The following is an 18674-nucleotide window of genomic DNA, read 5'->3' as shown; positions in this document are numbered from 1 at the left end:
ATAATTTCTAATGAAACAAAATAGAGCAAGTTCATTTTTCAAGTCTGCAGGCTTTCAGAGGAAATTGAGATTGGTCGATACCAAACTAGTAGGATTCAAGGATGCACACTTTTTGTAGAACTTTCTCAGATTAGGGATGCCTGGGTGGCTCAGTCGTTGAGCATCTGCCTTCAGCTCACAGCATGATCCCAGGATCCCGGATTAAGTTCCGCATCGGGCTCCCTGTGAGGAGCCTGCTTCTCCCTCGGCCTGTGTCTCTGCCTCTCTCTCTCTCTCTCTTTCTCTTTCTCTGTCTCTGTCTGTCTCTCATGAATAAATAAATCGTAAAAAAATAAATAAAAGATTAAAAAAAAAACTTTCTCAGATTGGAACATGTCTTGAATTCCATGACATCTTATAGTCAGCCATTTTGCTTTCTTGCTGGTAAAGAAGATAATGGATTATTGAACAATTGATGCCACGTTGGGTGTGATGAAATAGGTTGTCCTTCCTTATGACCCCACCCTCTGATTCTTATGGCTCCTGTCCACCCATCTAGCTGAAGACCCTTCTCTTCCTCCCTTGCTTTCCAAGGCCACAGAAAATCCTTAGGTCCCTTCACTTGTCATTGGCTTTGGCTTATACCCATGCCCACCACACAGACTTGGATTCTTGGAATGAATTTATTTTCTGTGCCAAAAAACACCTGGCTACATAGTTTGTGGGGCCCAATGCAAAATGAAAATGAAGTCCTCCTTGTTCACAGATTAAGAAATTCAAGTTGGTGGCTGCAAGAGCATTAAACCAAGCAGAGAGCCCTATGGGACACAGGTCCCATTGGTGCCTGGGGATCCCTGGACCTACACAGCCACTAGTGAGTGACAGCGTCTGCTGCATTGCAGGCCACCACAGGCCAGAACAGACACACCTTGAAGACAAGCTAGCTAGGGTCAGCCCCAGGCCAGGGCTTACCTCGTGGCCCTGTCAAACTTCTACATGCTCTCTTTTATTTTTTAAGTACATAAAATGAATACATTACACCAAAGGTTGCCTGCTTTGGAAAATTAGACTCCATTTTCTTACCCTTTCCTCCTGGCATTTCTTATTTTGGATCAGTTTACTCTCTCAGAGATTAGTTTTCTTCTAAGCAGATATGGAAGCAGGCAACATGGAAGAATGTTTTTGGCACTAGGAAATCATCAGTATCACAATTTTGTATTTTTGTTGAGAAAGGTGCCTTCAGAAATGGCTCTGGGGAATGGAGAGTACTGAGTCTCCAGGAAACTACTGCCCCTGTTGTTCTCAGGATGCAGAATCCCTCATTCCAAATGTTCCCTGTCCTGTGATAGCCAGAACCATCACCTGTTATCTCCCCTCTGAGCTAATGTCTGATGCTGGTAGGCTCCCCTGGAAGTAGTATGCGTAATATTGTAGTTTCTCATCTCCTTACCATCCTAAGGCTTCAACTTTTGCTCTATCATCATGTTTTCCAGTGGCTAACACTAGCCACAAAAAAAGGCCTAAATCAAAAACTCTGTAAACACAGGAAACCATCTCTTTTGTGCAGTTAGACATCTTTTAAACTAACATTTAGGGTTACATTCTCTTGGAGACAGGGGAAAGTTCAAAATCACCTTTAATATTTGAGCAATTCTGAAAACTCTCTATATCCTTGATTTAAAAATCATTGTTGTCCCTTGGAGGTTCTTCATTGATGATTACATCTCTAAGTCGAAGGTGGCGTTATTTTCTTTAACACTTTTTTGTTGGAACGTAGAAGATAGCAACAAATGACAACTTTGTGAAAACCACAAAAATGTGACTTGGAATCTTTCCTTAAGGAGAAATATCACACCTCAGAATCCTTTTAGGTTGGATTTTAAAAGATAATAAATTTGATATCATCTAGAGTTAAACTCAGTAAAAGTTATGCTTTTAAAGAATAGGAAAGATTTGATCCCCCTAATTTTGATTCTTTTACACTTAAAAGTAAACCTATAGTTTTGGGGAAAGTACTTTTATCATCCCTTACCTGCTGCTCATATTAGTATGGAATTTCTCTTTGGTTATAGTTCTTTGTAACAAAAGTAATTTTTCTTGGAGAGATCAAATTGATACAAGTTCAAACTGGGGGGTTATGGAATCTGGGTGAGGTGTAATTATGTGACTATAACAAAAGGGCATAAGGGTGGCAGACATTTGTGTAGTTAGGTCAATTTAAAACATTTTCCTTACCTCAAAAAGAAAACTCCTACCCTTGTGCTCTTACCTCCCAGGATCCCCTGATCCCTATTCCCAGATGTAAGCAACTGCCATCTACTCTCTCTCTTTATATTTGTCTATACTGCACATTTTATAGAAATGGATTCATGTGATACGTCTTTTGGGACTGCCTTCTTTCACTTAGCATTATGTTTTCAAGGTTTATGTTGTAGCAGATACCAGTACTTCATTTTCTTCTATTGTTGAGTAAGTTCCCATTGTATAGATATGCTACATATTATATATATCCATTCATCTATCAATAGGCATTTGGATTGTTTCTGTCTTTTGGTTATAAATAATGCTGTTATAATATTCACATACAAGTTTTTGTGTAGATATGTTTTCATTTTTCTTGGTTATATACTAAGAGTGGAATTACTGGGTCATTTGGCAACTCTGTTTAGCTGTCTGAGGAACTTCCAGACTATCTTATAATGTGCTGTGTCATTTTACACTCCCACTGACAATGTATGAGGGTTCCAATTTTTCTATGTCCTTGTCGACACTTAACTGTTTGACTTTTTTACTATAGCCATCCTAATGTGTGTGTAACATCTCATTGTGATTTTGATTTGCTTATCAAATCAAAATTAGTTATCAGTTATCCCTGGTAACTAATGATTCTAAGTAAGCATCTTTTCGTGCCCCTATCAGCCATTTGTTTCTCTTTTTTGGAGAAATGTGTATTCAGATCACCTGCCCATTTTTTAACTGGGTTATTTGTTTTTGACATATTGTAGACACAAACCTCTTATCAGATAGTTATGATTTGCAAATACTTTCTCCCAATTCTGTGGCTTGTATATTCACTGTCTTGATATAGTGACTTTTGAAGTGCAAAAGTTTTATGATAAGGCCAAGTTTATCTTTTTTCTCTTGTTGCTTGTGCTTTTGATGCTATGTCTGAGACCCATTGCCAAGTCGTGAAGATTTATCCTTACTTTTTCTTCTAAGAATTTTACCATTTTGGTTCTTATATTTAAGTCTTTGATTCATCTGGAGTTAATTTTTGTATATGGCGTGAGAGAAGGGGCTAATTTTATTCTTTTGCATGTGGCCATTACAGTTGTCCTAGCAACATTTGTTTAAAAGAATATTCTTTCTCCCATTGAAAAATCTTGGCATCCTTGTCAAAAACCAACTGATCAAAGATAAATGAATTTATTTATAGACTCCCATTTCTATCTCATTGATTTATATGTGCATCCTTACACCAATCAAGTGTACTGCCTTGATTACTGTTGCTTTGTAGAAAGTTTTGAAATTGAGAATTACGAAACTTTCAACTTTTGTTTTTCTTGCTTAAGGGTGGTTGGGCTATTCTTGGTCCTTGAGTTTTAGGATCAGCATGTCAATTTCTAAAGAAGCCAGTTGGGATTTGGATAGGGATTGAATCAGTATATCAATTTGGTGAATTGGTGCCACCTTAACCATATTGTCTTCTGATCCATGAACACAAGATGTCTTTCCATTTACTTAGATCTTCTTCAATATCTTTAAACAGTGTTTTGTAGTTTTCAAAGTATATGCACTTACTTTGTTATATTTATTCCTAAGTATTTTATTCTTTTTTATGCTATCATAAATGGAATCTTCTTAATTTCACTTTTGGATTTTTCATTGCTGGTATATAAAAATAAAATTGATTTTTGTATATTGGTTTTGTGTCCTGCAGCCTTGCTGAATTCATTTACTAGTTCTGCTCATTTTTTTTTAAAGATTTCTCCATTTATTTTAGAAAGAAAGTGTATGAGGGGCTGAGGGGCAGAGGGAAAGAATATTCAAGCGACTCCTCACTGAGCATGGAGCCCAGTGCAGGTTCAGTCTTATGACCCATGAGATCATGACCTGAGCAAAACCAAGAGTTGGACTTTCAACTGACAACCACCCAGGCGCCCCCTGATCATTTTTTTAGTAGATTCCCTAGGGTAGATTCCTTAAATAGATTCTATATACAAGATCATGTCCTCTGTGACAAGAAGTTTTACTTATTTCTTTCCATAGATACCTTTTATTTCATTTTCTTGCCTAATTACACTGGCCAGAAATAGGGAAATAATTACATCTTTATGTTTACCTGCCTCTAACTAAAATTTCATGGTTCTTTTGACTGTGAACATAGAAAACAATCTACATTAATATTAACAGTGTTACTGTTATAGATCTCACAACATATTTTTATGCATATCAGTACTTTGAAGTTACAGTTATCAACTTGTCATCTTATCTCATAATTCAATGCAGTAATTAAAACACAAAGTAGAATATCATGTACTCTCCATATTTTAATAACTATAGCTCATATAAATGGTTTTTCATTGGGTTTTTTTTTGTATTTTATTTTGTACATATAAGAGTAATTATCTAAAGAGATCCACAGCATAAAAAACTTCAAGAGAATATAATAGTATTAGGAAACTCTAGATGTCACTGAGCCTGAAATCTAAAAACATCCTTCTTTTCTGTCTTCTCTTCCAATTAGGAAAGGAAAAGTTTCTTCAACCCTTAGAATTCCCTGCCTAAAAGCCTAGCTCCTAAATTAGAGATGGTGGGGGAGGGAGTACTTCATGTCCTGAAGCATGAGGGTTTTAGTCATTGTAAATGCAACTAATAAACTCTTTCTATGCTTTTGTCCTACCAGGTACCTCCTCAAACCAGATTTCATGAGACGGCCCGATCGAACCTTTGATCCATTCTCTGAAACGCCTGTCGATGGGGTTATTGCAGCCACTTGCTCAGTGCAGGTAGGGCCCCTGCTTGTCACAGAATTGTAAAAATGTGTGTGCAGATGGGGTCCTGGAAAAGCCTTAAGGAATCACATTGAAATATTTAATGTCACTCTATACAATCCATGTGTTGCTCTCAACTTTGGGATTCTCCTTTTTTTCCCTAAGAGATACATTTTGTTCACTAGTAAAACCATTAGCTACTTTCAACAGAAGACACCAGATCAAAAAAAGTGCCTAGTAGAGGATGTGGAGCAAGAGGATTCATTGCTGGAGGAAATGCAAAATGGTGCAACCACTTTGGAAGCATTCTCTTATCCTATAATCCAGCAATCGTGCTCCTGGGTATTTACCCAAATGAATTGAAAACTTACATCCATACAAAAACCTACACAGAAATGTTTATAGCAGGGATCCCTGGGTGGTGCAGCGGTTTGGCGCCTGCCTTGGGCCTAGGGCGCGATCCTGGAGACCCGGGATCGAATCCCACATCGGGCTCCCGGTGCATGGAGCCTGCTTCTCCCTCTGCCTATGTCTCTGCCTCTCTCTCTCTCTCTCTGTGACTATCATAAATAAATAAAAATTAAAAAAAAAAAAGAAATGTTTATAGCAGCTTTATTTGTAATTGCCAAAAATTACGCTGAAAAGGACAACCAAGATATCCTTCCATAGGTGATTGGATACACATAAACTATGGTACATCCAGACAATGGGGTATTATTCAGTACTGAGAAGAAATAAGCTATCAAGTCATGAAAACACATAGCGGAAACTTGCATGCATATTACTAAGTGAAAGAAGCAAATAAAAATACTACACACTGGGGCACCTGGGTGGCTCAGTGGCTGAGCCTCTGCCTTCGGCTCAGGTTGTGATCCCAGGGTCCTGGGATCAAGTTCTGCATTGGTCTCCCCACAGGGAGCCTCCTTCTCCCTCTGCCTATGTCTCTGCCTCTCTTTCTCTGTGTCTCTCATGAATAAAGAAATAAAATCTTAAAAAAATACTATATACTGTATGGTTCTAATTACACGACATTCTGAAAAAGTGAAAACTGTAACAGTTTCACAGATGTGCACATAGGTCAAAACTGACCTTATTGTATACTTTAAAATATACAGTTTATTGTTTGTCAAATTTTACATTGAAAAACTTTCAAAATTGTGATCTATTCAATATATGGAAAAATCCCTGCTAAATGTCTATAGTCCTTTGGAAAGTAAATGAAAAATAGTCTGTCCATGGCTTTATAATAGGTGGAATTTAATGCTGGTCTTTACAAATACATAGCACTGACCAATGTCAATATTGGTAAGGGATAACAGCCAATAGACAAATAGTAGCATTGCTTTTTTCTTCAGTGCATCTCTTTCCAAGACTTAAAAAAGAATTAAGAACTTCAGAGCTGTAATGGGACATATTCCATTCCATATTCCAACCCATCACTTTGTTTCATAGATGTGGGCATTTCAGTGGAATTAAGCTGCTGTGGAAGTTATTTCTTTGTATTACAGGATTCATCATTTTTTTCTTCTTTTTATAGACAGTTGTCAAAGGCAGAACCTCTGTCTTGAGCAGTTTTTTTTTTTTTGGCATAGAGTAGTTGCTCACTAATTTTTCAATTGAGTAAGGAATGAATACATTATTTCCACTGATAATTAAAATTTCTGAAGATAAACCAAAGATTTCTTACTTCCAGATTATTCATTGCTCTTGACCATTACACAGACTTGACTTCTCTCTCACTATATTTCTGTGTTGCTGCAGGTCATATCAGGTCAGTTTTTATCAGATAAGAAGATTGGTACGTACGTAGAAGTGGATATGTATGGGTTGCCCACCGACACTATCCGTAAGGAATTCCGAACTCGCATGGTGATGAACAATGGACTCAATCCAGTTTACAATGAAGAATCATTTGTGTTTCGGAAGGTAGGGCATTTTCAAAGTGTCAGACTTGCTCAGCTAACCTACGGGCCACATGTTAATACAAAGACGACATAGACACTACATGATATAGGGGCAATTATATAACTCAAAATTTCTTCTTTTTCTCTTCTTCCAATGGATAAGTACTTTAGATGTCTTACGATTGTTACTCCGTTTATCTCCTTGTCCATTTGGTTCTCCTTTCCTCCCGCAAGGAGCCCACCTTCTGTGTGGCAATGCTTACATTCCAGGTGTGCAATCTCCTTAGACTATGTCCTCACTGGTAGACATCATCATACACTGGAGAGTTCTTTTCTGCCCTGGCAGCAGCTGGTAACTTACAGTGCTCCTTTAGCCAAGAGGACAGGTAGGATGGTGCACCCAAAACTAAGGCCAATAAATGTCCTTAAATAGATTAGTTGGTATTGTCCTGTGCCTCTAGAACGTCTGGTACGTGTTGCCATCCCTCCAGTCTGTGCTTCTTGTGCTATTTTGGGTTGGTGAGGGGAGGGAGCAGCGGAGGGGATCTTTCCTAATACTGTATCTTGATCTCAAGACCAATCACAATCATACTCTGTAATGATTCGGTTTTAAATCTTGTAATCATTTTTCCCTTTGTTTCTCTTTTGTCAGCATAAGATGTATTAAAAAAAAAAAAATCCATGCATTGGTAGTGCTGTCTCCAGATACAGCTATTTTTCTCTCTCACTTGCTCTGTTAGCCTAACCAAAATAGTTTCTTGCTGCTGCATTAGCCACAGGTTTCCTGGTGTTTCTGCTCCATTTGTATGTCCTACAACACAGATAATTGGCTTCTTATCTTAACAAAAATGAGGATTAACAGTTTCAGAATAGACTAACTGGTTTACAGAAACCAGATTACAGAAGATCAGTAATTCAATGAAATAAGCCAATGTGAGATTAAGGCTCTCCCTGTAATGTGAGCACCGTTATCCATGCAACCCACACTGCAACCTTCTCTCCTACAGTCAGGGTAGGATGAAAATTGCATACATAGCTGTCATGGGCCTTCCCCCTCCTAGGTTTCTTTTTTTTTTTTTAATATATATATATATGACCAGTGTTCTTTGGCAGAATGAATAATCCCTAGACACATTTCTAGAAATTCAGCAAGTTGACTTCAGACATTCTTTGTTTTTATTGAATAAGGAGACATCAAAATTGGTTTTACGTGTAGTATTACTAGCCCCAGAAACAAGATGCTAGTTCTGTATCCTTTACTGTTGTTCAGAAGTTAAATTGCTTTTCATTGGTACCAAGTGCTTTCACTTTTATTCTCTCTTGTTTTTAATATTTTTGTTCTTTGCACTAGTCTCACAAGGCAAACTCCCTTATACCAAATGAGAAACAATAGAGTAAATATAAAGTTGAATGAATTTTAGCTTGATTTCTCCTCTTCGTCTTCACAAAATTGGATTAAATTATAACCTCTAGGCATAAATAGGCAACTGATCCATTGTCTAGTTTTAGATATAGTACTCAGATTAGCCAAGATGTCTTGGTTATTCTTAGCCAATGAGTAGTCCTTCTTTTTTTTTTTTTTTTTTTTGTGAGTAGTCCTTCTTGATTTAAAACATTGGATTTTTTTTTTGTCATGTTGCTATTTGATATCTGAATCAGAATTCTGCTTTCTGAGCTCAGATTTTATGTCTGCTTACTCATTTTGAAGATGGCAAGAGTAGATGTCTTGAGTATATATTAACATTTCTAAGTGCCCCATCTCATTCTATCTAATATCCCAAAATATTAAAAACTGAGGAGTGCAAGAAAAAGGAAGAATCCAAATTTCTACATACATTGTCCTTTATACACAAAGCATTTCTTCAAGATACTTTCCATATTCTTAAAGACAGACAGAGCTAGATGTCAGAAGCAGCCCAAGTAGGAGGCAGACCACAGGATTCAAAGGCAAGAGCCCCAATTCCAGGCCCAGCTGTCTCGATCTAAGACATTAAGGGAAGTCACTTGATCTCTCGGTGTCTCCTTTTGCTTGTCCATTCTATGCATGGGGGTGTGGAAAGATCACAAGGGTTGGACCAGTAATCTTTCACATATGTTTCATCTAAAAGTTTTGATGAGATGATTTCCAGGAAGCCTGTTCAATTGCTTTCTCAATGGCTTGGACACTACAGCTTGCACAGTATCCTTTAGGAATGCAAACTTATCATGGGCTTCTTTTTACCATCAAGGCATATTTAAGAACAGTGTGGATATGGTTCAGATTCCTAGAGTTGGGCCTCTTGGAAGCTGCTTTCCACAATACCCATGAGAGCTACCATTCTTTGCAGGTAATCCTCCCTGACCTGGCAGTCTTGAGAATAGCAGTGTATGACGACAACAATAGGCTGATAGGCCAGAGGATTCTTCCACTGGATGGCCTCCAAGCAGGCTATCGACACATTTCCCTTCGAAACGAGGGAAATAAACCATTATCACTGCCAACAATTTTCTGCAATATTGTTCTTAAAACATATGTGCCTGATGGATTTGGAGGTAAGTTAAACATGTGAGTACAGAAGTCCTAAATTATAGGATTATAAAATATTTTACCAATGGTTAAAAAAAAAGTCTGTTCCTATCCATGCTGCCAATCCTTGTAGCCTTGAAGAAATCAAGGATAGAGAGCAACTTCAGGTTTTCTAGGTAGAAAGGAAAGGGCAAGGTTGGATTATCTGTAAGGTTCTTTCTTATTTTAAAATATTGTAATTTTATATCATTTATCAATTTTTACAAATATGTTTGTGAAGGATTTACTTACACCATCATCCAAAGGGAGAGAAAGACATAAGTAATATGGAACCATATTTATTTTATTTAAATTGAACTAAAATTTTTAGTTTAAATTGAACTCAAATATCAACATGCCTGGATTTTCTTCCAAATCCTCTAAAAGAGTTCGTTTTCACACACACATACACACACACACACACACACACCACACACATCCCAGTCCTCCATCCACAGAAGACTACCTTTGGTTTTACTAAGGTAATCAATGGGAGAAATCAAAACCTGGACCAAATCATAGGATTTTGCTTACATCCAAATATATTTACTTTTTATAACCCTTAATTAAGCCAAAAACATTTAAAGGAAGACAGAGATCCTCTGTATTCTCCTAAGGAAACAGAATGATTGTGTCAAATTAACGAAGGGTGGAAATTCTAATTCTCCTTCCTGGCTGGATGACCTTGGGACAGTGACAACCTCTCAAATTCTCATTCCCTGTCCTGTAAAGTAAAGATACTCCTACTCCCTCCCTCATAGCATTCTTGTGAAGTGCTCATCATTATAGTACATGACATAGCAAGGCTCAAAAATGTGTGCACAGATGTATATGTGCTATCAATACAGATAAAATTTCTGTAGTATGCTGGAACACATCACAGTTTTGTTTGGGGAATGTGGGGTTATTTCATGGGGATTTTTGAAATAATGCTTGTATCTCTGGAGGGCAGATTTTCTCTAACCCTCACCTTTAACAACCAGATTACAGATTCAAGAAGAGTGTGAACCATGAGGATTTTTGCAGTTACCAAATTCAGAGTAAAGACACTCCTCCTCCTCCGCCTCTGCCTTTCATTTAAAAAGAAAGCCTATATTTGAAGCCAGAACATACTGTAGCTGATAGAAGAGCACATAAAAGAGTCTGGGTGGGGTGCTGTAGGGCTGGTTAAGTGGATAATAAAGAGACAGGAGACCTGTATTATGTCTTTCCAAGCATCAGCAGCTGCTTGGAATGAATTACACCATGTTCCACATACTTGAGCTTAGAAAGTAGGCAGTGCATAATACCTAATGCATTTTAGAAATGGCTGTAGAAACAAATATTGTGGAAGATATACAGGTTTTCTCTCTGCATGGGTTACTTTTCAAATGGAATACTCTAATTTAGTCCAGGGAAATGGGCAATTGGAATAGAAAAGGGAAAGAACTAATTTGTTGAGTTCCTTCTTCATGCCAAGCACTCTCCATAGAGCCTGGAAGTTGTAGAGAAGGAAAGTGGGTGCATGTAGGTCTGTGCTGAAAAAATGTCTGTATTTATAGGGCAGCTCATTCCTAATGTTGTTATTTGTGTATGTATTGATTCCGCTTAATCTCTTTAAAATAGTCTCATATATTTTTACATAAAGAGATTAATCTCTTTAAAAATAGTCTTATGTATTTCTTTCCTAATGTATCACTGTAATGACTTTTTATCAGAAGCCTTTGAAATTTCTGTACTGTGTTATCATGGATGGGATTCCGCAGTTGATGTCTTAACCGAAATTTGATTTTCAAAGACTGTTTATTCAAAATTTTCAGTCATTTCTTTTGAATGTAAAGAAACCGAGGATTTACATAAGGGACTTCCCTTAGGAGAACAATATAAGAATATGAGAACCGTCTTTTTCTAACTTTCTGATTTTCTTTATGGCCTCTTGACTTACACAGTGTGCTGTCCTTGTTCCACCTGCATAACTAATCTCCCACATTCAGATCTGAACAATTATATGCTGAGCCAGCAGAGTAGGAAATCTATAGAGCCCTTGCTCCCTAGAACATTGAGAGACTATGTTGATTCTATAGGAAGAAGTTCAAAATGAAACTCTGCAGTCTTGCATGCCAGCATTTTCTAGGGAAGAAAAAGTAAATTGTTGATACATAGCTCAGATTTTTATATGGCTGAAGAAAGATAATATGGATTTATTCATTCCACAAATATGTTTAGTAGGTTTTATTCTATAAAAGGTAAAATAGGGGCACCTGACCAGCTCATCAGTTAAGCAACCAACTCTTGGTTTAGGCTCAAGTCATGATTTCAGGGCTGTGAGACTGAGCCCCAGCTTGGGCTCCTCACTCAGCCTAGAGTCTGCTTGAGATTCTTTCTCCCCTGTCTTCCTCCCCTTCTCCTCCTTCACTCCTCCCCCTGCTCACATGTGCACATGCTTGCTCACATGCACCCTTTCTCAAATTAAAACAATCTTTAATTTTAAAAAGGGCACAATAGAGAATATATGTATCAGAAAGAGATTCTCCCAACACAAAGAATAAAAGGGTCATCCTTAAATTCACCACCCAGAGAGAGCTCTGTTGCCATATTGGTCCCTTTACTTCCAACTTCATTTCTATTTTAATTAAATGGATCTTATAGTACATAGTCTTTTGGACTCATTACTTCTGAGAGTTTATTTCCTCTTGACAGAGAATATTTTTATTATCTGCATGGGATTCCATTTTATGTATTATCCACAGTTTCGTTATTGATAAACATTGAAATCATTTCCATTTTTTTCTTATAAAAAGTATTGTGCCTGGGAACCCTAAATGTAGAGCTGTGGAAATACACATGATCATTTCCTGAAAATGAAATCTTTAAAGTGGAAGGAGTTGTATGTATATTTAAAGCTTTAGATACAGATTGCCAAATAACCTATCAGCAGTGTATGAGATATAACTTTTGTTAACATACACTAGTTCAATCAGTAAAAACAATTTCTTAGTATATTGATTTAAAATGTTTTTCTCAAAGGAAAAGATGTAGCCAATTCTTATTTAGTACCTACTCTATGGGTAAGAGTTACAAAGTTGAAAAAGTCATCTACGCTTATCCTCAAGAGTTTTCCAACCCTGTACACATGTACATATGTGCATTTACATAAATAAGTGTAATTTATTTTATAAGTGCCCATAGGGTAGTACCCCAGAGGGTGTTTAGAGCATTTAACAAAGAAGTGCTTAATCAGAATGGGATTGAGGAGGGCGTGGCTCTTTGAACCTTGAAAGATGACGCACAGCAGAGAAGTAAACTAGTATTCTCTCTAGACAGGGAAGCAGCCAGGCCAAGGCCTTGATAAGAAAAGTGCTGAACTTATATACTTATTCTGAGAAAGCTGGAACACAGAGTATATGATGCTAAAGCTGAAAAGTTCTGGTCCATGTTTGAGGATGCATCCTGAAAAGCTAGTGTTACTTAGCAAGAGAGGTATGCTCTTCTTGTTGAAGTTTTGGCACCTTAAAATACTCACATTTTCAGGACACTAAGTAATTTGGTAAATTATATTTTCTTAGCTTTCAGGTGGGTCAGTTTGTCTAAAATCACTTCACAAGTTTCGATTAATTACAGAAGTAAGATCTCTTATGCCTGATTAAGCTAATGAAATCTCAACTTTTAAAATTGGTTAAATATGGAAGGCCATTCTGTGGAAGACCATGCATCTATTAAAAATAATGACTTGGATCTCAGTGTTCATAATAGAAAGATGACAGTGATTTATTATGAAGAGAAAAAGTAAATTGCAAAGATCCCATTATTACTCATGAAGACCCTTAGTTATCTGTTTATACATACACATAAAGTAGACAAAAAATTCTAGTAGGATATAAACCCACCTTTAGGAGTAGTTATCTCTTTGAATGGGGGGAGGGTGAGGATTTAGAGGAGCTGACCCACTGCACTGGACAACTTCCAGGAATATCACAGGGAACACACTATCCCATATGGCAGGACTCTACTTATTACTTCTGGATCATTTAGGTAAGCATATGTAACCTCTGGCAATTTTTAAAAATTGTATTTGCCCTATTTTTCTATAATAACTGTGTAATATGAATATAGCAAAAAGGAGAGTTTATATATATATGTTTTATTTTGGATTTAGAAAAAAATAAAATAAAATTATCCTGCTACCTAGATAGTTCTTTGATAACATTTTAAATAAAAGAAAGACATGAGTGTCTTAAAATAGCATAAGATTATAAAACATAAAGCATATCTGTATATGTGTAATAAATATGTATATCCACAAATGTACAGGGTATATGTATATGTGTATGTATCACATATATATTTCCTTTTTAATTTAACTCCAAAAGATAATATAATACACCCTGTTCTATGCTTTGCTTTATTTACAACTATATCTTGGAGAACATTCCTGCCAATGCATATAAGGCTTTTAAATTATTTTTAAAGGTTGTATGCTATTCCAGTATGTGTATATACCACTCTCTCTTTATCCAGCCCTTTGGGTTGGATCAGTACGTACTCCCACCCATTATCTGTGAGACTGCCTACTCTGATTCACCACGGCCAATTCTGGATTCTAAAAAGTTCTCCCTTTTTTTTTTCAATAATGGCAGTAAAAGTGGTATCTCATTGTTTTAATTTGTATATTTACAATTATGAGTCAGCTCAAGCCCATTTCATGTGTTTCTTGGTCACTTACATTCCTTTTCCTGAAGAATACTCTCTAGTACCCTTTGTGGGTTTTTTTTTTTATTTTTTGTTTTTTTTTAATTGAGCTATTTCTTTTTTTAAGTAATTGTTTAATTCAAATCTTAATTTACTCCAAAGTCCTCTCCCTTTCTCTCTCTCTCTCATAATTTCCAAAGTAGTCTCAAATATATCGCAATGTCTAGATAAACTTCTATGAAGGTAATGATTGAGGATTCAAACACTGTCTATTTTTCTTGGCCTGACAGAATGCTGTTTCACTGAGGCCACTTAGCAGATATATGAGGACACTGGTTGAGCCCCACAGCTTAGGAGCAGTGTCTGACCACAGCAATCCTTCCATTAACTTTTTTTCATTTGTATTTATTTGTAGCAAACTCAAGAAAAATCCATTGTTTCTATTTTCTTCTTTCCAACTTTGCCCTTTACTTTGCCAAAGTAAACTGTTTTGTCATAAGCAATTCATCATCATAAGAAAAATCTTTTAATTCTGTGCCTACTAGAAAGTTTCAGAGTTCTAATGCATTAGTAATTTTACCATGATTTTCTTTAAGCATCAGCAACTCAATGTTCTGTATGATTTTTAAATGTATCTTAAATCTCAGTCACATCAGGTGGGTGGCATCATTTTATAGAAACAAGAAAAATGTTCCAAAAAGGCTTTTCCAAGTTAAGACAATTCCTTAGGAAGGGCTTGGGCATTGGCAGGAGCTTTGGGTCTCTTATTTATTGGGGTTCTGTGCTGTGAGGTCACCAGAGGATGAGAAATCCCTCCTGATGGAGAACGTTTGGTAGTTTTACAATTGCCATAACTATTTTTACCATCTTGCATATGGTGATCTTTAGAAGCTTTGAACTCTGGGCTGCCCAGTTCCCTCCCAACATGATTTGGGTTAGATCCAGTATTTTCTACCCTGACCCAGCTTGTCTCCTGTCAGTTCCCCATTTTCTTTCCTTGCCATGTCAGGAGGCAGGGGATTTTAGTGCAACTGCTTCTCCTCCACATTGCTGTAGAATAAAAGCTCCCAACATACAAGAAAACAGAGCAAAGAAGGCTGGTGGCACTTCTGAGCATTCTCCACAAATGGTTCTGTTCCTAAGCCCAGTAGTTGTAAAACATTTCTGGGCTGAAGGAGAGAGATGATGTTTCAACTATCAGAAACCAAACTTCCACATTAAAAAAAAAAAAAAAAAAGTGACATTGGAAACAGATGACTAGGAATGGATAAAAAGGACTTTCATTTCTTCAGTATCATTTTTCTACTGAACATGGCATAAAACAGCTCTCTTGTTTACCCCCACACTCCTACATGAAAGAGAAGCGCTAGGTTGGGTGCTAAGATGACATTTCCTTTGTCAAATCCTGTGAGCCCCAGAGTCCTGGGGTTGTCTTTGCTCCCTTATCTGTAGGCGCAAATGCTGAGAACATCAGCACTTACCCGTTGCAGGGGCTTTATCACTGCGAGCTGCTGCTGCTGGTGATGGGAAGCAGTTCCAAAGCAGATGGCAATTAAATGAGTGTTAGAATTTCTTTTGGCCCACCCACTGTTGCTTTTGATGGGTTTGATCATTTATATATCTTTTATTATCACCGAGTGGTAAGGAGAACAAATAGCATGATGCCATGCTTCCAGAATACCTAGCCCATCGGCATTAAATTTAAATGTCGCTCCAAGATGGGTTGCGTGAGCTGCTAAGCATCGGTTCCTTGAGCTGTGCTCTTCACTGCTTCTGTAGCTGGAGGTTTTGTTTCCTGTTGGGCACCTAGGCTATTTAATTCAGGCAAAGATGAAGTGGCCCTTTGTTTATTTGCCAGTTCCCCTTTCCGCCTGCCTTGTAATTAAAGATACATCATGGGGGCTGGAGGTGGGTGTTTCTCGTTCTCCCTGCCCAACATCTTCGCAGGGTTGTTTTCCAAACCTTCTGGAAAGAGAGTAGGCTGATCCTTGCATCATGTAATCCTCCAGGAGGAGCATCATTAATTAAGATGCCATTCCTGGGCTGTGATCTCAGGATGTCCTGCCACGTTTTTAAGTCGGTCCATTTTGTCCTCTCCTTTGTGGATGCTAAGACTCTTTATTCTATCAAATATTTGTTGAAAAGTTGATTTGCATTTGCAGTGGTATCTATTTTGATGGCTTCCTTTGAACTACAGAAAATGCTGGTAAGAACACCAAGGAGAAAAGCTCCAGAGAAGGGGGGCAGGATGGGTTATAGTGAAATAGCTTCAGGAGTTGCCTGGCTTGGAGAATTGAAACAGGCTCCTGATTGCATTCCCTGGGATGTACTGCAGATCCAGAGATGAGGGGAACACATAAGCATTTCCCAGTTTTACCACAGGATCTTTACCCCACCACACCTAGTGTATCTTTTCACATTCTAGAAAAGCAGTTTGGGAAATGCTTAATCATTTGGTGGAAGCCAAAAGACCTCATCTAAAATCATAATTAGGGGATTTGTTGATCTTTATTAGCATCACTTTGTAGCCATTAGGGGAACATATATTTTTCTGCTGGCTTTACCTCTTGATAAAATAGAAAGGTTGGAGTGGAGAACAGGAGAGAACCAGAGCCAAGAGTGAGCACACGGATCCAAGCCATCTAGGTGCCACGGTTGGTGCTCACTACCAAGGCACCCAAATGAAATGTCTTGAAAAGCAACAGTTAAAGAAGCAAACAAAAGACAGAGATCCCTGAAAAGCCAGCAAGTATCTGGAAGTCTGTACTGAGGAATTGCTATGATCTTTTCAGTTTTGGGGGATTCTTAAAGTGATGCTTTCAACTCTGTATGAAAACGGGGAAGGAAGGAATGGTAGGAGCGAAGGAGGAGAAAAAAACGAATATACATGGAAAGTGTTCACCAGGAGCGTCCAAACTTTTGGAAATGGTGCTAAACCTAGAAATAGATTTTTTTTTAAGTACAAATAAGTAAAACTTCTGTTAAGTCCAGAAGAAAGAAGAAAATGGGAAAAGGCAGATTGGTTCCTTTTTTAAAAAGAAAGTTTCCAGAGTCTGTGCCATGGCCTCCAGGCATCCAAGAAGTTTCAGCTCATCCTGGGGGTTCTGTAGAATCAGAGGCTTGTGTGCACAGGTCACTACCCTGTTAGGAGGTCAGTGTGGTCTGTTCTAGACACGCCTAGCACATGAGTCAATATTGATCAGCATATAAACTTTATTCCCCACAGGGGGTTGTCCTGTGGAATACAGAACTACATGGACTATAACTAGCCAGAGCATTCCTCCAATACACAGGAGGATCCCCCTGAAAGGTCATAGTGAGCACCTATATTCTCGGTCAGAATTGTGCAGAATCAACCCTCAAGGGTGGAACCAAGATATTGCTACAAGAAATAGGAAGAATACTCTGAGATTCAGTGTATTCTTTGATCAAACCATGATGGGTCCTTGAGAGGTCTCCAGGGGCTGATGGATGCTTCTTGTTAACAATGAGAAACCCTACTTTATTTGAAAGATATGCCCAAGAAAAGATTCCTTCGCTGCCGTAATTTCAAGCAGACAGATGATCCTTTCTATTCAGGGAAATTTGTATATATGATCTACCTTGGATTTGGCTGCCTCTGCCTTTTGCAATTCCTACATGTAAATTCCCAACTGACCACCAATGTTGATCCATGGGTAGGGACATCTCTCTGCCCCTCAGACAGTAGGAAGAAGCTACTAAAGAGGAGAACTCCACCCAAATACCAAAGATTTGTCACTGTCAATCTGTCAGGAATAATGTAGAGGCCACTTTTAGGTAACATACTTGAGCAGTGGAGCCTTGAGCAAGGCAAAAAGGGCCCACACCTGATACAAACAGGCTCATTATTAAGTAACCTACCTCAAAATAGCTATTGGCCCTAACTAACCAATGGGCTACTCACAACCAGGGACAGTTACCAAAAAAGGGGGGATATTCCATACATTCCCATACCTCCTCACTCTGCCCTATAACTGTGGCCCCTCACTACCGCCTCATGGCACAGTCTCTCCTTTGCTGTTTTGCCTGCTACTCCCTTGCAGTGTATTCAATAAACTTCTGTCTCCTTAAAGAAACAAACAAACAAAAAACAAATTTTTTTCTCATTTACCATTGGTAATCAAATTTACCACAAACTGGAAAAAAAAAAAAAATTACCGCAAACTGGAAGACTTAAAACAACAGAAAATTATTTTCTGACAGTTCTGGAGACTAGAAGCTTAAAATCATAGATTTGGCAGCTCTTGGAGAAATCCTTCTTTGCCTTTTCTAGCTCCTGGTGGCTCCTGGCAGTCCTTAGCATTACTTGACTTGTAGCTGCATTATTCCATTCTCTGTCTTTGTCATCCCCTAGCCTTTTTCCTCTTAGTCTCTGGGTGTCCGCTCCTCATCTTACAAGGGCACCAATCATTGGATTTAGAGCCTACCCAACCAAGTCCAGTGCGATCTCAATCCTTAACTAATTGAATATGCAAAGACCCTACTCATAAATCAGGTCATGTTCTGAGGTCCTGGGTGGTCATGAATTTTGAAAGGCATTACTCAACTTAGTCTACTGTCATA

The 18674-nt window shown here is 38.0% G+C and overlaps 1 protein-coding gene across 13 annotated transcripts in view; it reads left to right on the top strand.

The window, feature by feature from the left end:
• PLCB4 (phospholipase C beta 4) overlaps positions 1–18674 on the top strand; it is a 418936-nt gene that overhangs the window by 360559 nt on the left and 39703 nt on the right. For all 13 annotated transcript variants that reach the window (XM_077872231.1, XM_077872230.1, XM_077872235.1 and 10 more), the window contains 3 exons: positions 4886–4988; positions 6735–6899; positions 9205–9409. In XM_077872231.1, the coding sequence (XP_077728357.1) occupies positions 4886–4988; positions 6735–6899; positions 9205–9409 (473 nt within the window). The remainder of the gene's footprint in view (positions 1–4885; positions 4989–6734; positions 6900–9204; positions 9410–18674) is intronic.

Source organism: Canis aureus, chromosome 26 (assembly GCF_053574225.1).
Source record: "Canis aureus isolate CA01 chromosome 26, VMU_Caureus_v.1.0, whole genome shotgun sequence".
Classification (NCBI taxonomy): domain Eukaryota; kingdom Metazoa; phylum Chordata; class Mammalia; order Carnivora; family Canidae; genus Canis; species Canis aureus.
This window is presented reverse-complemented; position numbering and strand designations above follow the sequence as displayed.